This window comes from Hyperolius riggenbachi, chromosome 1, assembly GCF_040937935.1.
Source record: "Hyperolius riggenbachi isolate aHypRig1 chromosome 1, aHypRig1.pri, whole genome shotgun sequence".
NCBI lineage: Eukaryota > Metazoa > Chordata > Amphibia > Anura > Hyperoliidae > Hyperolius > Hyperolius riggenbachi.
In genome coordinates, this window is record NC_090646.1 from 392633519 (window position 1) to 392656545 (window position 23027).

The window sequence follows — 23027 nt, forward strand, 5'->3', positions numbered from 1 at the left end:
AGGTACATTGTGCTAATAAAGAGATGGACATGGTCAGCAACAATACTCAGGTAGGCTATGACATTTGGTATTAAAGGACACCCTACGTTCAAGAGATATAAAGGCTGCCATTTCTTCTCAACAATACCATTTGCCTGGCAGTTCTGCTAATGCAGAATCACACACCTGAAACAAACATGCAGCTAACCTGGTCAGACTTTTGTCAGAAACATCTGATCTGCATGCTTGTTCAGGGTCTAATCTGAAAGTATTTAAGGCAGAGAATCAGCAGGCTAGCCAGGCAATTTGCATTGTTTAAAGGAAATACATATGGTAGCATGTATATCCCTCTCCCACACCATTACACCAACACCACTAGCTTCAACATCACTTCTTTTTCCCCCATTCTGATGCTCTGCTCGAGCTTTAGCAACTTGTTTTCACCATGTTTTGATACCTAAGTGATTGCTGCCATGTCATTGGCCGAGTAGTTAGTTGTGTTAGCAAGCAATTAAACATGTGTAACTACTAAACCGGCCAGTGAGTGCATGCCCACCAATAAGTAAAATCATGTCATTTTTACTGTACATATTTCCATAACAGGCCTACAAACTAATATTTGTCTACACAGAAAAAAAAGGAGTTAGCCCCTAGTGACAAGCAGCCCTACTCACAGGATCTAAATTCAGTGAATGGGACAACAGCGTGCCTGACCAGCAATCAATAATTAGAGGTCCATATGTTCCAACTTCTAGTAGAGATGATAACATATGAACACATTTGGTTTCCTAAAGTGTACAGTGCGCAAAAGGACACTATCCAGTACTTCTCAACCAACGGACAGAACCACTTGCAGTAAATGATACACATATGCCAAACTTGAAACTTTTGTGTGCATGTTGCAAACTTGTAAGTAATGGACAACATGCCCAACAGCCCATCCCGGTCGCAGGTGGCTGTAATGTAGTGATAGCTTGTTAATAATAGAATCTCAAAGATCAGACCACCTCAGTCTCAATTGTCAACAAGCTGCCCCAAACGCAAGCCACTATCTCTTTGAAAGGCCATGATTAAATAGTTCACCAAAATAGCTTAGCAGCGGTAAACTTTTGAGTGTATCAAGTGGTAGACTAAGAAAGGATTCGGTCTCACCCAATATAATCCTTATACTCTGTGCTGGAAGTCAGGTACTGTTCCTAATTTGGTGTAGTTACGTACACGGGCTGTCCCAAGTGAATTCTGCAGCCGGCTGGCACTTGCCATACACGGGGCACGATGGTCACTGGATGCCAATATGTTTCACCAGTATTTCACTGGTGTTATCAGGGCTACATCTGAACTGGTGAGATACTGGAAAAACAAGTTGGCACAATACACCCAGTCACAAGCCTGCTCCGTGTATGGATAGTGACAGCCAGCTGCAGGATCCACCTGTGACTGGGGTAGTCTGTTCGCTGTGGGCTTATTCCCAACAAATCAAAACTACATTATATCCATCTGCGATGTCTAGATTCCATAATCAACAGATGTTTGAAAGATTTGTCAAGAGGAGTTATATCCCTATTGTTCTGTAAGCAAAGATGGAAAATTAGGCAGAGCTCATAGAGACTAACATATGTATTCATTTTGTTTGTCGGTATTAGGAAGGTGCAGGCAAAATTGGTAAAGTTAAATTCACAACAAATTGGGTTGATTCAATTGGGGCAAATTCTTTGCAAATATAATTAAAAAAAATGCCACGAGCAAAGTTTTTTGAAGGGAGTTGCTTATTTCCTTTTCTGTATCCAATGAATTGTTTCCAGGTATTTTGCAAATAAATCAGACCATATACAGCCTGCTCCTGGCAACCAATAGGAATTAAAGGGAACTTTAAGTCAGTGAGAAAAAATGAGTTTAACCTACCTGGGGCTTCCCTCAGCCCCCTGCAGCTGATCGGTGCCCTCGCAGCCCCGCTCCGATGCTCCTGGACCCGCCGGCGACGACTTCCGGCATCGCCGTCACCGGCCGACAGGCATGGGAACGCGAGTGATTCTTCGCGTTCCCAGCCACAATAGCACCCCCATGCTGCTATTGCGGCAAGAAGGCGCTGGCGGGTCCAGGAGCATCGGAGTGGGGCTGCGAGGGCACCGATCAGCTGCAAGGGGCTGAGGGAAGCCCCAGGTGAGTTAAACTCATTTTTTCTCCCTGACTTAAGTATCCCTTTAAGTAATCATCACTATATAAAAAGGGAGGATGGTCGGTTTTTCATTCTGTTTTCTGCTTTCATTCTAGCTGTGTAAGGAGGAGAGTTACACGGAGAGTTAAACTGCACTGAGATGGTCAGTGAGTGTACAGGCACAGTAGTAGGTAGTTTGTTGGCTATACAAACACTACACTGGCAAAGGCAGTCAGTCATTGCTGACATACCACTGTGTGGATTTTATTTATTACCGTAAGTGCTGCATTTTTTTTCATTTTTAGAAATATAAAGTTTAAGTGGTCTGAAACTCAGCATTTATTCTTTGCTCTTAAAGATTCCTTTTAACCCTAAACCTACTAGAAAAGACAAAAATTGTAGCAGAACAGCATTCAAACAGTTAAACACAGCACTTTGTCTTGCGATGGAAGGCCCCTTCAGCTTAGGATCCAATCTGAAGTGGAGATAACAGTATTTTTTGTTTACATTTCTCAGTTGGTACATTGTGTGTAACAACTGAAAAGGAGCTCTCTGTGCTTCAAGCATACACACAGTTCAGATGAGCTCACTAGAAGTTTTCTTTATAGTAAAAAGCAGCTTGAATAAAATGCATTAGCAGCTTTCAGAGCATATAAACTGTACTTTGAGAATTTGTAATTTGTAAACAGACAATATTACTTGTGCACAAAAGCAAATATAATAACTGTATGGGTAATAGCGAGAAGGAAAACACATTTTTATTCAATGTTATGTCAGACCACTGTTATGTTTTAGACCACTTTAACCTCCTTGCCGGTTATCCTGAGCTCAGCTCGGGGTAACCTGCGCAGGAGGATATCTCAGGCCCCGCTGGGCCGATTTGCATAATTTTTTTTTCTGTTACAAGCAGCTAGCACTTTGCTAGCTGCTTGTAACTTCCGATCGCCGCCGCTCGCCGCCGATCCGCCGCAATCCGCTGCGCCGAGTCGCTCCCCCCCGCCCCAGAGCCCTGCGCTGCCTGGCCAATCAGTGCCAGGCAGCGTTGAGGGGCGGATCGGGATTCCCTATGACGTCCCGACGTCCATGACGTCGGTGACGTCATCCCGCCCCGTCGCCATGGCGACCGGGGAAGCCCTGCAGGAAATCTTGTTCTCAACGGGATTTCCTGCATACTCTGATCGCCGAAGGCGATCGGAGTGGGTGGGGGGATGCCGCCGCTTAGTGGCTATCATGTAGCGAGCCCTTGGCTCGCTACATGATTTAAAAAAAAAAAAAATTAAAAAAATGTGCGGCGCTGCCTCCTTGCCGGATTTTTTAGACCGGCAAGGAGGTTAATATTGAGCACATTTGTTCATAATTCTGGTAGTACTGTTACCTTAACCACTTAAGGACCGCAGTCTTTTCACCCCTTAAAGAGACTCCGTAACAAAAATTGCATCCTGTTTTTTATCATCCTACAAGTTCCAAAAGCTATTCTAATGTGTTCTGGCTTACTGCAGCACTTTGTACTATCACAGTCTCTGTAATAAATCAATGTATCTTTCCCTTGTCAGACTTGTCAGCCTGTGTCTGGAAGGCTGCCAAGTTCTTCAGTGTTGTGGTTCTGCTATGCACTCCCCCCTCAGGGGGGAAAGAAACACACAAATGATCTCTTGAGATTCAAAAGGAAGGCTGTATACAGCCTGCTTGTGTATGGATGTATTTTCTATGTGTGGACATACTGTACATCAACCTACTTCCTGTTTTGGTGGCCATTTTGTTTGTTTATAAACAAACTTTTTAAAACTGTTTTTAACCACTTTTAATGCGGCGGGGAGCGGCGAAATTGTGACAGAGGGTAATAGGAGATGTCCCTTAACGCACTGGTATGTTTACTTTTGTGCGATTTTAACAATACAGATTCTCTTTAAGGACCAGAGCCTTTTTTCCATTCAGACCACTGCAGCTTTAATGGTTTATTGCTCAGTCATACAAGCTACCATCTAAATGAATTTTCCCTCCTTTTCTTGTCACTAATACAGCTTTCTTTTGGTGCTATTTGATTGCTGCTGCGATTTTTAGTTTGTATTCTATTCATCAAAAAAGACATGCATTTTGTCAAAAAAATGATTTTTTTTAACTTCCTGTGATAAAATTTGTCAAATGAAGTAAAATTTCTGTATACATTGTTGTCCAAATTTATTGTGCTACACGTCTTTGATAAAAAAAAACAACAAATAAAAAACATTCAGTTTATATTTATTGGTTTGGGTAAAAGTTATAGCATTTACAAACTATGGTGCAAAAAGTGAATTTTCCCATTTTGAAGCATCCCTCTCATTTCTGAGCACCTGTCACGTTTCATGAGGTGCTAGAATTCCAGGATAGTATAAATACCCCCCAAATGACCCCATTTTGGAAAGAAGACACCCCAAAGTATTCACTAAGCGGCATGGTGAGTTCATAGAAGATTTATTTTTTATTTTCATAATGTGTTTTGGGGTGTATTTTTACGCATACCCATGATGGGTGGGAGAAATAGCTCTGTAAATGAGATTTTTTTTTAATTTTTTTTTTTTTTTTTTTTTTTTTTTTTTTTTTTACACACAATTGTCCATTTACAGAGATATTTCTCCCACCCAGCATGGGTATGTGTAAAAATACACCCCAAAACACATTATACTACTTCTCCTGAGTACGGCGGTACCACATGTGTGGCACTTTTTTACACCCTAAGTGCGCTAAGGGGCCCAAAGTCCAATGAGTACCTTTAGGATTTCACAGGTCATTTTGCGACATTTGGTTTCAAGGCTACTCCTCACGGTTTAGGGCCCCTAAAATGCCAGGGCAGTATAGGAACCCCACAAATGACCCCATTCTAGAAAGAAGACACCCAAAGGTATTCCATTAGGAGTATGGTGAGTTCATAGAAGATTTTATTTTTTGTCACAAGTTAGCGGAAAATGACACTTTGTGAAAATAAAAATCAATTTCCGCTAACTCCTCACGGTTTAGGGCCCCTAAAATGCCAGGGCAGTATAGGAACCCTACAAGTGACCCCATTTTAGAAAGAAGACACTCCAAGGTATTCCGTTAGTAGTATGGGGAGTTCATAGAAGATTTCATTTTTTTTGGCACAAGTTAGCGGAAATTGATTTTTATTGTTTTTTTCACAAAGTGTCATTTTCCACTAACTTGTGACAAAAAATAAAATCTTCTATGAATTCCCCATACACCTAATGGAATACCTTGGGGTGTCTTCTTTCTAAAATGGGGTCACTTGTGGGGTTCCTATAATGTCCTGGCATTTTAGGGGCCCTAAACCGTGAGGAGTAGTCTAGAAACCAAATGCCTCAAAATGACCTGTGAAATTCTAAAGGTACTCATAGGACGTTGGGCCTCTTAGCGCACCTAGGCTGCAAAAAAGTGTCACACATGTGGTATCGCCGTACTCAGGAGAAGTAGTACAATGTGTTTTGGGGTGTATTTTTTATTTTTTGTCACAAGTTAGTGGAAAATGACACTTTGAGAAAAAAAAACAATAAAAATCAATTTCCGCTAACTTTTGACAAAAAATAAAATCTTCTATGAACTCGTCATACACCTAACAGAATACCTTGGGGTGTCTTCTTTCTAAAATGGGGTCACTTGTGGGGTTCCTATACTGCCCTGGCATTTTAGGGGCCCAAAACCATGAGGAGTAGTCTGGAAACCAAATGTCTCAAAATTACTGTTCAGGGGTATAAGCATCTGCAAATTTTGATGACAGGTGGTCTATGAGGGGGCGAATTTTGTGGAACCGGTCATAAGCAGGGTGGTCTCTTAGATGACAGGTTGTATTGGCACTGAAGTGCAGGAAGCGCCGGATGTTCTCAAATCGTGACCTGGACATGGTAATTAAGTTGTACCAGCAGTGATCAGAAAAAAAATTTCTGTCACTGCGGTGGGGCGGGTGAGGGCTTGGCCGGGTGATCAGAAGCCCGCAGGGGGCATATTAGGGCCTGATCTGATGGGTAGCAATGACAGGTGGTGACGGGGTGATTAATGGGTGATTGATGGGTGATCAGTGGACGATTTGAGGGGAGAACAGATGTAAACAATGCACTTTCGGAGGTGATCTGAGGGTGGGTCTGAACGCAATCTGAGGGTGTGGGTGGGTGATCAGGTGCCCACCAAGTGCAGGTTAGGGTCTGATCTGATGGGTGGCAGTGACAGGTGGTGACAGGGGGTGATTGATGGGTGATTGACAGGTGATCAGTGGGTGATCATAGGGGAGAATAGATGTATACAGGGGGGGAGGGTCTAGGGAGGATCTAAGGGTGTGTGTGTGTGTGTGTGGGGGGGGGGGGTGTTCAGGAGCCCCCAGGGGGCAGTTTAGGACTAATCTAAAAAATAACGTTGAGATAGTGACAGGGAGTGATTAATGGGTGATTGGGTGCAAACAGGTGTCTGAGGGGTGGGCAGGGGGGGGGGGGTCTGATGGGTGCAGTGGGCGATCAGGGGGCAGGATCAGTGTGCTTGGGTGCTTACTAGGAGGGCTGCAACCTGCCCTGGTGGTCCCTCGATCACTGGGACCACCAGGGCAGGAGGCAGCCTGTATAATACGCTTTGTAAACATTACAAAGCGTATTATCCGCTTTACATGCGGCAGATCGGGGGTTAACAACCCGCTGGCGCTGCTAATTGGCCGGCGGGTTGACGTCGCGGGTGTGCACATCCAGCGTGCTATCCCCGGCCAGCTAGTCCGCAACGAGCCCCCGCCGATCGGCGTATTGCGGTCGTTGCGGGCTCCACTTTGCCGCCGCCCCTAGGTAGGGGCGGTCGGCAAGTGGTTGAAATCACAATCCAATAAAATCTATCTATCTATCTATATCGATATATATCTATATATAGGTGGTTGGGACGGGATCAAGGGATACATGGGGGGGGGATATCGGGATAAAAAAAGTGTTTTTTTTTTTGTTAAAAATCGCACAGCCTGTCACGGCTGGAGGCTGTGCGTCTCTCCCTGTCACACAAGATCTACACAGTGACAGGGAGAGGGAGGCGGAACGGCAACTATGTTGCCTTTCGGAGGGTGATCGCTGTGATTGGCTCACAGTGATCACACGGCAGGGAGCCAATCAGTGATGGCTCCTGCCGATACACGGAAGCCTTAGCTGTCATAAGACAGCTAAGTGCAGCCGGTTCGGTGCGCACGATCGCGGCGGGGAGCAGCGGCGCCGGTGATAGAGATCTACGCCCTGCCAGCCAGGAGCCCATCAAAACAAGGCGTAGATCTCTATCACCTCGGTCCGCAAATGTTTAAAGAATATTTGTCCTGAACTGCAGCAATTTAAAGAACATATGTATGTTTAGAAGGGTTGTGCAACCTCTGTCGCTGTCTGTTGCCTTGCACACTCGCCCATTTCCTATACTTGCGGGCAGTAAGATTGGACTTTCAGAGAACATTTTTACCCAGCAAGAGGCAGGCTTACGGCGTTTGCCTGTCCTTTTCACGCCCCATTTACAACCCCCCGACCACCCCACTAAGCTCCCTCTCTAGGGTCCTCTGCTTCCTACCCGCTCGGAAGCACCGACTCAAACGGTCTTCCGGAGTCATCGCCATTTTGAAGATAGTGGAACAGTTTTTCCGAGTGGAGCTGTGGCTCAATGGGAGGGAAAAAAGTAAATGGCAGACAGAATTAATAGGGGGTAAGTATTGTATTCATGTATTTCCAGTTAAGATGTGCTTTAAAGGGTAATATTTTGCACATTCATACATAATTCTGTGTTAGTGCTTATCTTAAGGGGAACTTGAAGCCAGTAAAATTATTTAAAATAAACACATGAAGTAGCTGCAAATGAATACATACTAACCTCACCGTCAGTTTCTCTCAGAAGCTCACCATTTTCTTCTTACAGTGATCCCTTCCAGTTCTGACAATATTTTGTCAGAATTGAAATATACCAATTGCTGTCAGTTATATATCAGCAGCTGTCAGTTACAACTGAATGTGCAAGGTAATGTCCATGTTTCCCTATTGCTCAAGTGGGTGATATTACAGTTTAACAGTGTGCTGACCAGGAAGCTGTTATGGGGTAATGGCCATTCTTAAAATGGAGGACGGAGAATTCCATTGATCACTGTGGACAAATGGGATGCAGGAGAGGAGAAAGATTGAGGAGTAGACTACACAGGAAGTAAGTATGGCCTGAGTATGGTTATTTTGACTTTTTATTTTCAGTTCAGGTTCTCTTTAAATATTAATATTGTAGATATTTGTACATATTTTTGCATTTGCACTGTTATTTTAAATATAAAGAGCACTTCCAGTGAAAAAGACACAGCGTCATGTAAGGATATGCCTTAATGCAGCCAGGATCGGTGGTGTCAGAAACCGGCCCCACGGCACGCCTGCAGAAACGGTTCCCGACTGGTGGTTTGACCAGATCGCGAAGTGAAGCAGCTTTATTCAAGCTAACACAAGGCTGTCACCCCTCAAAAACACTTCTCACTGCCACAACTAGCTGCTGCTAGACACTCCAACAATTCCCACTCTGCGGTCGAGTGGCCTGCACTCAGTTCGCCATTTTCGTATTTGGGTCAGCTTTGCCCTTTAGGCCAAATACGGGAACGCCACACACAATACAATCATGCAAGGCACAATCAGGCACTGAACTTGTAACACAAATTACACTGCAGTCTCTTCCCAGACTATGAGTTTTTGCTAGTACATCAGAAGTCAAGCTTATTAAATAAATATTTAATATTCCAGAAAAAAGTGGAACAGTGCAGAAAGTAATATAGACAAAAGATTTACAAAAACAAGGTAAAAATTACAAAGACACACAAGACAGTTTGCTCAAAAATAAAAGCGGGAATAAAAACATTACCAGCATGAAGGTCTGAACGTTGTTTGCGGGAGACCGCAGCGGCTGGTTGGACCAGGGCAGTTCTAGTGTCTTTGCTATCTCCAGGGAACTACAAGTTGTAAAGGTCCTCCACGGACTTTTATAACAAGCAGCGTATCCCCAGGGTACACGTGTAGATATAATTTAATTTCCCCAGAAGGTTTGCACAGAACGCTTGTCATATCCTTGCTGGCTGTGATATGCAAACTTCAAAGGTTCCTGTTTTAGCTTCCAACTTTCCAGACTCAGTTAGTCCAGATTGTATATTGAGAACAACAAGTAGTTGTTTACACGTATAGACTTCAAAGCAATTCAAACACTTCCAGCCCAACTGGTCGGCTAATTGTCTAATTAAGAGCTTCCTTGCTAGAGGCTAGGTAGATATTTCCTACTTAAAAGGGAACCAGAGACGAAGCATAGCTAAAAAAATGGAAAAAGATTTTATACATACCTGGGGCTTCCTCCAGCCCCATAAGCCTGGATCGCTCCCACGCCGCCATCCTCCGCTGCCTCTATCGCCGATACCGGGTCCTGTCACTTCCGCCGGACGCGACCAGTTGTAAGCATGCGCAGGGGCTCCCTCCGGCTTTGAACGCATGCACCTGCGCAGTACGGAGGGAGCGCACTGCGCTTGCGTCGACTGGTGGAAATTACGGGGGACCTGGTACCGGCGGACAGAGACAGCGGAGGACGGCGGCGTGGGAGCGATCCAGGCTTATGGAGCTGGAGGAAGCCCCAGGTATGTATAAATCTATTTCTTCTACGTCTCTGGTTCTCTTTAAATGTCCAGGTTTCTTTAGGCTATTCAACGTAACTGGTCTATTCAATGCAGACAATTGTAGTTTCCTTGCAGGAGACTGAATTCAAATGTAATTTACATTGACATACTGAAACTCAAAATAGCAGCTTCCTCCGGCCACGTGACCATTATACCCCCAAAGCCAGACGGCTTTTGAACATACATACACATCTGAAATAGTACACAGCAGACAGAAAAATATGGCTTCTGTATTATATGCAATATCACAGATGGCTGCTATGTTATGACAGGTGGGTCTGAGGGTTAATAAATCACTCGCTTGCTCATAATTCATTAATGTAATAAACTCCAACACCCTCCTCAGTAAAGCCACCATGGTGTTTTTTTCTTAAGTCTTTCGCAGTTCTGGCCACGCCAAATCTTTTTCACTGGAAGTCATTTTTAAAGGGTGATATTGGCCACATTTGTACATGATTGAGCAATATTCCAGTTACCACAACTTCTAATATTGAGTACAGTACAGGGAAATGAATGTGGCAGGGATGAAGAGGTAATGGGAGTGTGATAGGAAGGAACACCACAGCAAACCTGCCTCTTTCTTTCAAAAAATTCTGATTGAACATTTCATAGCTAATTTACAACAGACCAGTAACATGATTAGGTATAAAAAAAATTCCGGAAAAGCTGAGTCTGGGGATGGGTGCACCAGTTTGTGAAACTGCACAGGCAAACAGTGCAACAATGTAAGAAGTATTCTCAAAATAAAATTGCAAACATCCAGACAATCCATAGAAGACTCTGGATGGCTATATTATTTGGGTCCTAAGGGTGACACTGCCTTAAAACAGACATGATTCTGTAGTGAATAAAGCTGTTTTGGACGTTCACCGTTTTGGAATATTCAGATGCGTCAAAATGCATAGAAGGAAAGACATTAGCAATTATCTTAGAGAAGCTGTTGTTCAATCTGGAAATTGTTATAAGGCCATTTCCAACCAATTTGAAGTCCATCATTCAATAGTGAAAAAAATATTTACAAGTAGAAAACAATTAAGACAGCTGCCAATCTTTCCAGGAATGGATTATCCTGCAAAAACCCTGCAAGGTCAGACCATCCAATGCTCAGAGAAATTGAAAATAAATAAATAACAAACAAGAGCTACAAAAGCATAGATCCCTCATAGCAACTGTCAAGCATGATGGTCGAGTGGTCATGATTTTGCTTGTTTTACAGCTACAGGACCTAGGCACCTTGCAGTCATTAGGTCAACCATGACTGAATTTGATGAAATTCAATGTTGAAAAGCGTAAAGACATGCATTTTGTTCATACCAATGGTCTAGCACCATACAAAATAAGCGGGATACAGATGAGGACCTCAAACTTGGAAAGGGTCTTAAAAGTACTCATCGATAACAAGTTAAATGATCATATTCAATGCCGAGCCGCTAAAGCGAATACAATTTTGGGATGCATTAAAACTCGGAATGCTAGCATAATATTGCCTCTGTTTAACTCTCTAGTAAGGCGACATCTGGAATATGGAATTCAGTTCTGGGCACCACATTACAGGGAAGATATTGCAGTTTTAGAGTAGGTGCAGAGACGAGCAACAAAATTGATACGAGGGATGGAAGGTCTCGCTTACCAAGAAAGGTTAGATAAACTGAGTTTATTTAGTCTGGAGAAAAGACACCTTAAAGAGACTCTGAAGCGAGAATAAATCTCGCTTCAGAGCTCATGGTTAGCAGGGGCATGTGTGCCCTTGCTAAAACGCCGCTATCCCGCGGCTAAACGGGAGTCCCTTCACCCCAAACCCACCCCCGCAAACCTTGGTCGTAAATCTTGTCTTCCTGAAGGCAGGGCTAACGGCTGCAGCCCTGCCTCTCAGCGCGTCTATCAGACGCGCATCGCCGCCTCTCCCCCGCCCCTCTCAGTGAAGGAAGACAGAGGGGCGGGGGAGAGGCGGAGATACGCGTCTGACAGACGCGCGTGGGGCAGGGCTGCGGCGGTTAGCCCTGCCCCAATGCGGAAGAGCTCCCCCGCTGTACGGAGGGGATTTGGGGGTGAAGGGACCCCCGTTAAGCCGCGGGATAGCGGCGTTTTAGCAGGGGCACACATGCCCCTGCTAACTATGAGGTCTGAAGCGAGATTTATTCTCGCTTCAGACTCTCTTTAAATGAGTTATTTATACATGTTAATTAGATCTCTGAGGGCAATATAAAGCTTGGCGGATGAGATTTTTGTCACTAGGCTTTTACAAAGGACTGGGGACATGATCTGCGCATCGAGGAAAAACGTTTTAGCCATTTATTTATGAAAGGGTTCTTTACAGTAAGAGTGATTAAAATATGGAATGCATTGCCACAGGAAGTAGTTATGGCAAATTCTATATCTGCGTTTAAAGGGGGCTTAGATACTTTCCTTGCGTTGAAAGACATCCATAGCTATAATTACTAGGTAATGCCCAGTGGTGTTGATCCAGGGATTTTATCTGATTGCCATCTGGAGTCGGGAAGGAATTTTTCCCTTTTGGGGCAAATTGGACCATGCTTTGTAAGGGTGTTTTGCCTTCCTCTGGTTCAACAGGGATATGTGAGGGAGCAGGTTGGTGTTGTACTTTATTTTCTGGTTGAACTTGATGGACGTATGTTTTTTCAACCCAAATAACTATATGTAACGATGTAACATGAACTCTCCTGTATATCAAAGTATTCTATGGTCAAAGCCATCTAAGAGACAGCTAAAGCTTGGCCAAACTTGGGTCACAGAACTGGAGAACTATACTAAGCATGACAGCAAATTTGCAACAGCATAGCCAAAAAATAAATAAATAAATAAAAAATAGAAAAATCAAGATGTTGCAACGACCCAAAGTCCAGAACTGAACCCAATCATAATACTGCGGTAAGAACTTATGAGAGCTGTGTGCGTAAATAAATGCAAACAAAGTCCCAGAACTAAAGCAATGTTGTAAAGAAAAATGGTACAAACTCCTCCACAGTGATGTGAGAGACTGATCAATTCATACCGAAAAATGATTACTTCAAGTTATTCTGGCTTAATTTTTGTTAAATAATGAAATCTTGGCAAATGAGAGAAATGAGGCACTGTAAATTGCAAATAGGTACCTTTAATCTCAGTGCACAGACAAATGCTTCCTCAGAGGTCAATAATGTCTGTTGTTGGCCTCTGATGTCTGTGAGATTAAAAGGTACCTATTTGCAATTTGCAGTGCCTCATTTCTCTCTTCATTTGCCAAGTGACCAATGTAATCCTGAGAGCACGTTGTTGCTGGTACATGATCCAGTGGAGCCAGTAAGCTTCTAGCCACCATCTAGTGCCAGCTTTTCTCTTCAAGTTTTACGCAAATAATGTAATCTGTTATGAGTTGTTTTACATATAAGGTTAGATAAAAAATTCTAGAACTTGCTAAGGATCCTATGAGTCTTATTTATTGACGTTCTATAAAACCTCAGAGCTTTATACATACTGGTTGCCAATTCCTCCTCTGGATTTCATATGACCTTCTGCGTCTTCTTCTGCAGAATCTCCTCCATGGTCACCTAGAAATATAGTAAAAAAAAAAAAAAAAAAAAGTAAAAATAGTGCATATAACAGTATTTTTTTACCCCACAAAGGAGGTGGTACAAAGACTAAGCCAGAGGAACAAGTAGCACTTTTAGACAAGCTGTGACTTTCTAATGACATTCTGGCTTCCATTGATGAAAGCATACTGTGTTTAGTTAATATCTTTTTTGTTCAGTCGTACGAAAGTGACACAAACTAGTGTTTCTCAACATTTTATTGCAACATGTACTGCTTTCTGAAAGCACCTCATGTTGTGGGCTTAATCCTCTCTATCACCCTTTGATGCATACCTATTTGTTAGATGTACTCTTTAATTAGGTATGGGTACCTTTCAAAATAATGAATTCTGCTTGCAGTTATCTAAAAATAAATATTTATCTGGGTTTGGTTTATTAGAAAATGTATAATATTAATATATAATACACACACACACACACACACACACACACACACACACACACACACACACACACACACACACAAGAATTGACTGACAAGTTTATGTTATTTTTGAGTCCAGCATATGCACCACTTGGATTGCACATTGAAGACCAGGAAATTGGATTTGAAATCTACATACATAATTACATATCTAGACAGCTTTTAGCAAGGTGAAAAATAAATCTTACTTTACGGCTCTTTCCACACTAGAAATTGCAAAATGCAATCGCAAAACACAAATGCATTTTGTGATTTTCACTATGTTGGCCTCAATCAAAAGCAGGAAAAACACAGCAGAACTACAATTGCCTTTTTGGAGAATCAGTTTCCTACGATTCCAATTGTAACTTTACTGTACTTGCATTTGGAAATTTGCAAGCCTTTTCAAAGACAAAACAGAATGCAGCCATAAAAGGGCCCGTACAGCTGCTTTAGTTATCCCCAAGGGGTTAAATAGCTTGCGCAAAAGTAATGATGTGTTTAACAGTGTGAGGCGGTCTATTGAGTCAAGCACTGATTTTTAGTGTGAACTGTATATTATTGTTAAAGACAAATAAACTTTCCCACCATGATCAATAGCCATCACTTTTCCCCCCTAAAGCTCAATGCACACTAACATATAACATGTTCAGTGCCACATAAAAATAAGGAAAAGTGAATTCTGTATTCCCCAGCAAGGACTGGTCAGCAAAGCCATGCCAGTAAAAGCAGCAAGCTATGACAGGACTAGACAAGCAACATGAGGCTAGCAGCCAGCACCAGTAACCATTGCCTGGACAGCAAAAGTTCAGGAAGCCTTAGCTTGGCAGCCAGATGTGTAGCAGTCTTGAAGCCAAGCAACATTTTCACACTAATACTAATAATTCATTTTGTGTGTTATAGGCTTTTTTATGAACTTCCTACCCTGAAGAATTTTCAGCAAATTGTCATCCGTTTCTACTTCCACTTGCTCCAGGCAAAGCCGCTTAATTTCATCAAGTGGCAGGTCCTGAAAAACAAGAGCCCAGAAGTGCCTGAATTTTTTCTTCAGTCTAAAGCAAAACATCACACATTTTAATACAATGATTTTCCTTATTTTTTCCAAGTCCATGTTACTGAAATGATGATTTCATTTGCATGCAATGTAAATATACAGTATTTACATAGTATCCGTAAAGCTGTGAATAATCACATGGATAGTGCAGCAACACATCTCTTTGTAAGAACGGAATTGAACACTATTCAAATTAATGAGCCCACAATAGAGCTTGTGATCGACAGTGAGCTTTACTAAATTGGTTGACTGGTGAGGGCTTTTTTGGCACAATTTTATGAGAATCCTATCTATCTAATAAAACTGCAGGTGTCTGTGTCCATCGAAGTCCATATGTGCCAAATCCATATTGCTTAGGTGCACAGGCGGGTGTGCGCGTGGGAAACCGTGGGTGTGCATGTGGCCGGGAGCGGGCAGGCGTATGCAGGTAATGTGCAACCTAGCACCCGTCATTAAAACATGACTAATGACTAAATACATACTAAACATGTACAGTATAATTTATATATATATATATATATATATATATATATATATATATATATATATATATATATATATATATATATATATATATATATATATATACACACACACACATATATACACACATACAGTATATACATACTGGAACATAACTGAATAGCCTAAGAGGCGCCTGTAGAAATTGCAGCTATGGTGCCCAATGAAATAGCGGCCACCAGGGCAGCTTGCTATGCAAACTGTGGCTACAAATAGCACCAGCTTTGAAACACTTTTTAGGAAGAACCCATGTCTAAATCCTGGAAGATAAGGCAAACAGAAGGAAACATACTGGCTGGTACATTAGACCAGCGTTTCTCAACCTTTTTACCCTGCAAATAACTGTTGGACCTCAAGGAACCCCTGCAAACAATTTTTTGATCTTGAGGAACCCCTACATTTATTTTTCAGGAGGCATAGTCTTTAAAAGTAGGTGAGGCTGTTAGTGTCACTACCTCCTATTACACTGCCACTCATACGGTGGTCATTATTATTCTGACCCCAATTTAGTGCTTCTTTTTACAGTACCCCGTATTATATTTTCCTTACAATGGGATAAAATGCCAAGGAACCCCTGCAGAGTCCTAAAGGAACCCTGGTTGAGAAAGCCATTAGACAATCTTTCTCACACACTCTACCCGAGAGCTGCAAGTGAAGTGTGTGCATCCTGCCTCTTAATTATTATTCACTGCTTCCCTGGCTGGTCCGCCTCTTCTCCACATGCTACTTTCATGCCAGAGGTAAGCTTCCCTTGTCTGCGTGAGTGTCTGTTAATGTGTTTTCGGTCTGTGTATATATATATATATATATATATATATATATATATATATATATATATATATATAGATAGATAGATAGATAGAATAGATAGAGAGCCACCCGGCTGGCAAAAATATTCTAGGGAGAATACTGCCCACTGTATGCAATTTATATTTGAAGTAGTCAATATCAGTGGACTCACACAAGTCAACACCATCCCACGTATTCAAGCAGAAATAGCAATCTATCATTCATCTAACCTATCAGCTCCTCAGGAAGAGGGTGCAGGTCCAGAGAGAGCAATATAATTATCCATGTTATCTCAGACAAGGTGTAGTATGTTATGCTTGTTTTATAGGGCTACTCACTGCTGGGCCTAGGAACATGTGGCCCTGAAACTCCCTGATATAAAGAGATCTACCCCCTTTGCTTCCCTTTGATTTGTGGCCACCAATCTCAACATGGCAGCTACATAATAATACACTTGTCATCTCTAATATACAACGACAAGCACATATTGAAGATGTGCAGCCACCACCAATATGGTGGACGTAAACACACACACACACACACACACACACACACACACACACACACACACACACACACACTGTGCGGCCACCTCCAACATGGCACTTATCGCACCTGGATGACAACAGATGCTGAGGAGAGCAGCCATGCAGATGATCTCCACCAATTGTTTGCCTGATGTCAGCTGCTAGGATTTGTGACACAACCATCATTAAATGGGATGTCAGCGCAGGTCTATAGTAATACAGCTTTCATCATTTTTTGGTATACAGGATCTTCGAACAAAAGGGTAAAGAAGCAAGGCTTACCAGATTCCAACAACCCACATTATAAGGTTGTAAACGAGTTTGATAGGTGGTCCGCAGAACTTTCAAATGGTGTCGTTTCACCAGCGATGTTGCACACTACAGATTCCTCCGGAATATAGTAGATATCCTGAGATCGCAGAGACTCACCAAAGGGAAGTCCAGTAGGATAGTGACATGAAAGAGATATACGGCACATCTAAGTGTAAACCGTCTTTATTACATAACAAGTAAAACAATTAAAAACAAGGATAAAGGAAAACTCACATACGGGGCCCGTGCACTGGGAACCCCGAAAAAGTAGCGCGCATAAAATGGTCAATAGAAGACCTCAAATAAAATGGTGCCGCCTGTCGCCTTCCCGACCGGTTTCGCAATCTTGCGTCATCAGGGGAGAAAGGCGACCAGGCGGCCAGCACCAACTTTATAACATTTTTGAATTAAAAAGTGGGAGTGGTTAGGCTTCACCTTATTCAGACTACACTAGTCAAAGGCAGAAAGCATCAAACATGAAATAAAACATTGTGACAAATTGCATTGTGTCAGAGAGACCGTAGCAAAAGATCTCTCAGATAGTGTGAATAAAAAGAGGTGAATGCAATATTACCTGCATATTCAATTCGTAGTAGGCTAGTTAAGGCTAAATTAAAAGCTAGATTGATTACTCTGCCCTAGGGCATATCTTTCCTATGTAAAAGCTTCTTTCTAGATGAAAAGCAGGCACTTCCTGTACCAGAAGTAGTCACTGGAACTCAGGAAGTAGCCTTGCACTCCACCAGGGTCAAGTGGAGCACAAGTTCTTCCTGTGAAGGGAAAAAAAAAATAAAAAAATCCAATGCGTATGCAATGACGAATACAATCATAAAAACGTGAACAATGAAGCACATAGCAGTGCAGTGCGGCTATAAATATGCATGAAGTGTACTCAGGTGTGCAATGAAAAGCGCGTCTAATGTACTATACTAAGAAGGTGCATAAATCTGTATGCATAGTAAAAACAATGAAATGATAAAACAGCCTCCATGGGAGCTCCAGGGACCTTAAGTGGTGAAAGTGAAGAACATCCATAGTGATCATGCAAGACAGATCCCATAGGTATCCGATAGATGGAAATTATGCAAAGTTATGCAAATGTATATACACAGCAGTGTAATGCGGCTATGATTACGCATAAAGATTACTTAAGCGTGCCATAAAGAGCACATCTAAAGTGAAAGTGGTCTCTACTACAATGTAGAACACGCATGCGGCGAAGCATAAAACAACAAAAAGCGCACATAGGGACAAAAATCCACTGCGAGCATCTAAACCGACATATGGAACAATAAACACAAATAACTGATCGTATGCTGCAATGAAGTCGCATTTAGTAAAAAAAAAAAAAAAAAAAAAAATGCGTATGCGGTGACGCATACGATCATAAAAGCGTAAACAATGAAGCACATAGCAGTGCAGTGCGACTATACATATGCATGAAGTGTGCTTAGGTGTGACATGAAAGGCACGTCTAATATACTGTACTAAGAAGGTGCATAAATCTGTATGTATAGTGGAGACAATGAAATGATAGAACAGCCTCCGTGGGAGCTCTGGGGACCTCAAGTGGTGAAAGTGAGGAGCATCCATAGTGATCATGCAAGACAGATCCCATAGGTATCCGATAAATGGAAATTATGCAAAATTATGCAAATTCATATACTCAGCCGTGTAGTGCGGCTATGATTATGCATAGAAAACTCCATGCACCGATAACAGAGGACAACAGACAGCACTCTGTGGGGTAGGGAGCAACAAAGGGAAAAAGAGGGACCACGACCTCCCAATATATCCTATCAAAATTAAGAGGGTATATAAATTTGTATGCTTGGTGAAAAAACAGTGACAGAATAGAACAGCCTCAAACGGAGCTCCGAGGGCATCTAGTGGTGAAATGAGAAACAGTCACAATAATCGTGCAAGACAGGCCCCAAAAGGAAACAGTGAAATTTATGCAAAAAATTAAAAATTATTAAAAAATATTAAAAATGCAGTCAAATTGACCAGTATATGCGGGCCTTACAAAAAAGCATGCAAATGTATGGAAAATAAAAAATATGATAAAGCATTGAGAATTATTGATAAAACAGTTTACATCCAGTTCAATATTCAAACCAGCTGGACTGAGGGTATTCAGTCTAAAGATCCATTCAGTTTCTAATCTCGATATATCTCTTTCTAAATTTTGTCCCCTCCAGCATCTTTTAGTACCATCGATAACACAAAACTTCAAGCCTGAAGGGTTCCTGTCGTGATGGAGGGCAAAATGTTTTGAGACCGAATGAGCCTTAAACCCTTTACGTATAAGGTAGACGTGTTCTCCCAATCTTTCTTTAAAGGTTCTAGTGGTTCTACCTACATATCTCAGTCCACAAGGACATTCTAAAAGATAAACTATATGTGTGCTTTCGCATGTGAAAAGACGTCTAATCTGCAGTGTGGGACTTCGGTGATCAGTCCCAGCAAAGGAAGTAATTTTTCTGGGCATATTAATGCAAGCCTTACAACCTTTGCATTTCTTGCATCGAAAAAAACCTTTTAGGGGAAATAAATGGGCAGAGGCAGTTTTAGGTGGATCTATATGGCTATGTACAAGGCGATCTCTAAGATTAGGCGCTCTCCTGAAGATAACTCCCGGATTGTCCGCAAGCATAGGACCAATCACTGGATCACTCCTCAGGAGATGCCAATTCTTGTACAAAACTTTTTTTATGTCTTTGTGTTGGATATTATATTGAGTGAGAAAGTTAATGCCATTCTGTTTGGTAGTATCCACTGTTCTATTCCTCTTGGTGAAAGACCGGACCTCCTGACCAATCTCATCCCTCACAGATACAAGGTCTGAGGCCGGGTAGCCTTTATCTTTAAATCTAGAGATAAGAAGGTCACTTTGGATAAAATAATCAGTTTGGGAGGAGCAATTCCTACGCACACGGTGGAATTGACTCCTAGGTACCCCCTTAAGCCATGGACGATAGTGACAACTAGTAGTAGGAATAAAGCTATTTCTGTCAGTCTCTTTGAAAAAGGTTTTTGTAGTAAATTGATTGTTGTCAAGAGAAATCACTAAATCCAAAAAATTAATCTCTGAGGAGCTACAGACACAGTTAAAGACCAAATTATCCGTGTTATTATTAATATGTTGAATAAAGGGTTGTAAAGAATTTAAATCCCCCCTCCAGATGACCACCACATCATCTATGTACCTCTTGTATAACAGTAATTGAGGAAAAAGATCAGTTTTAATGAAGATCTCCTCCCAGCAGGCAAGAAAGAGATTTGCGAGGCTGGGCGCGTACTTCGCGCCCATCGCAACGCCGACTTTCTGTAGATAGTACTGGCCGTCAAACCAGAAATAATTCCTGGTCATAGAGAAATTAAGGCACTCGATCAAAAAATCGATTTGTGCACGATTGAGCGTCTGGCTATTTTCCAAACAACGGCGAACCGCATGCGCTCCCGCTTCCTGCTGGATAACTGTATACAGAGAGGAGATGTCTGCGGCCATCAAGACACAGGGATCTGTACAAATCAAAGAATCCAATAACTCAATCAGATGTCCAGAATCTCTTAGATAAGACGGAATAAGGGGAACGAGAGGTTGTAGAAATTTATCTACAAATTCCCCTAAACGTGAGGTAATGGAATTAATCCCACTCACTATGGGTCTACCCGGAGGGTGGGAGGAGATCTTCATTAAAACTGATCTTTTTCCTCAATTACTGTTATACAAGAGGTACATAGATGATGTGGTGGTCATCTGGAGGGGGGATTTAAATTCTTTACAACCCTTTATTCAACATATTAATAATAACACGGATAATTTGGTCTTTAACTGTGTCTGTAGCTCCTCAGAGATTAATTTTTTGGATTTAGTGATTTCTCTTGACAACAATCAATTTACTACAAAAACCTTTTTCAAAGAGACTGACAGAAATAGCTTTATTCCTACTACTAGTTGTCACTATCGTCCATGGCTTAAGGGGGTACCTAGGAGTCAATTCCACCGTGTGCGTAGGAATTGCTCCTCCCAAACTGATTATTTTATCCAAAGTGACCTTCTTATCTCTAGATTTAAAGATAAAGGCTACCCGGCCTCAGACCTTGTATCTGTGAGGGATGAGATTGGTCAGGAGGTCCGGTCTTTCACCAAGAGGAATAGAACAGTGGATACTACCAAACAGAATGGCATTAACTTTCTCACTCAATATAATATCCAACACAAAGACATAAAAAAAGTTTTGTACAAGAATTGGCATCTCCTGAGGAGTGATCCAGTGATTGGTCCTATGCTTGCGGACAATCCGGGAGTTATCTTCAGGAGAGCGCCTAATCTTAGAGATCGCCTTGTACATAGCCATATAGATCCACCTAAAACTGCCTCTGCCCATTTATTTCCCCTAAAAGGTTTTTTTCGATGCAAGAAATACAAAGGTTGTAAGGCTTGCATTAATATGCCCAGAAAAATTACTTCCTTTGCTGGGACTGATCACCGAAGTCCCACACTGCAGATTAGACGTCTTTTCACATGCGAAAGCACACATATAGTTTATCTTTTAGAATGTCCTTGTGGACTGAGATATGTAGGTAGAACCACTAGAACCTTTAAAGAAAGATTGGGAGAACACGTCTACCTTATACGTAAAGGGTTTAAGGATCATTCGGTCTCAAAACATTTTGCCCTCCATCACGACAGGAACCCTTCAGGCTTGAAGTTTTGTGTTATCGATGGTACTAAAAGATGCTGGAGGGGACAAAATTTAGAAAGAGATATATCGAGATTAGAAACTGAATGGATCTTTAGACTGAATACCCTCAGTCCAGCTGGTTTGAATATTGAACTGGATGTAAACTGTTTTATCAATAATTCTTAATGCTTTATCATATTTTTTATTTTCCATACATTTGCATGCTTTTTTGTAAGGCCCGCATATACTGGTCAATTTGACTGCATTTTTAATATTTTTTAATAATTTTTAATTTTTTGCATAAATTTCACTGTTTCCTTTGGGGCCTGTCTTGCACGATTATTGTGACTGTTTCTCATTTCACCACTAGATGCCCTCGGAGCTCCGTTTGAGGCTGTTCTATTCTGTCACTGTTTTTTCACCAAGCATACAAATTTATATACCCTCTTAATTTTGATAGGATATATTGGGAGGTCGTGGTCCCTCTTTTTCCCTTTGTTGCTCTCTACCCCACAGAGTGCTGTCTGTTGTCCTCTGTTATCGGTGCATGGAGTTTTCTATGCATAATTATAGCCGCACTACACGGCTGAGTATATGAATTTGCATAATTTTGCATAATTTCCATTTATCGGATACCTATGGGATCTGTCTTGCATGATCACTATGGATGCTCCTCACTTTCACCACTTGAGGTCCCCAGAGCTCCCACGGAGGCTGTTCTATCATTTCATTGTCTCCACTATACATACAGATTTATGCACCTTCTTAGTACAGTATATTAGACGTGCCTTTCATGTCACACCTAAGCACAACTTCATGCATATGTATAGTCGCACTGCACTGCTATGTGCTTCATTGTTTACGCTTTTATGATCGTATGCGTCACTGCATACGCATTTTTTTTTTTTTTTTTTACTAAATGCGACTTCATTGCAGCATACGATCAATTATTTTTGTTTATTGTTCCATATGTCGGTTTAGATGCTCGCAGTGGATTTTTGTCCCTATGTGCGCTTTTTGTTGTTTTATGCTTCGCCGCATGCGTGTTCTACATTGTAGTAGAGACCGCTTTCACTTTAGATGTGCTCTTTATGGCACGCTTAAGTAGTCTTTATGCGTAGTCATAGCCGCATTACACTGCTGTGTCTATACATTTGCATAACTTTGCATAATTTCCATCTATCGGATACCTATGGGATCTGTCTTGCATGATCACTATGGATGTTCTTCACTTTCACCACTTAAGGTCCCTGGAGCTCCCATGGAGGCTGTTTTATCATTTCATTGTTTTTACTATGCATACAGATTTATGCACCTTCTTAGTATAGTACATTAGACGCGCTTTTCATTGCAC

General features: G+C 41.8%; 1 protein-coding gene across 1 annotated transcript in view; it reads right to left on the reverse strand.

Annotated features, from left to right (window-relative positions):
- CAAP1 (caspase activity and apoptosis inhibitor 1) overlaps nt 1–23027 on the reverse strand; it is a 57916-nt gene that overhangs the window by 25163 nt on the left and 9726 nt on the right. The window contains exons 3-4 of the mRNA XM_068234568.1: nt 14703–14787; nt 13261–13333 (exon numbers count right to left, since the gene is read on the reverse strand). Of these exons, the coding sequence (XP_068090669.1) occupies nt 13261–13333; nt 14703–14787 (158 nt within the window). The remainder of the gene's footprint in view (nt 1–13260; nt 13334–14702; nt 14788–23027) is intronic.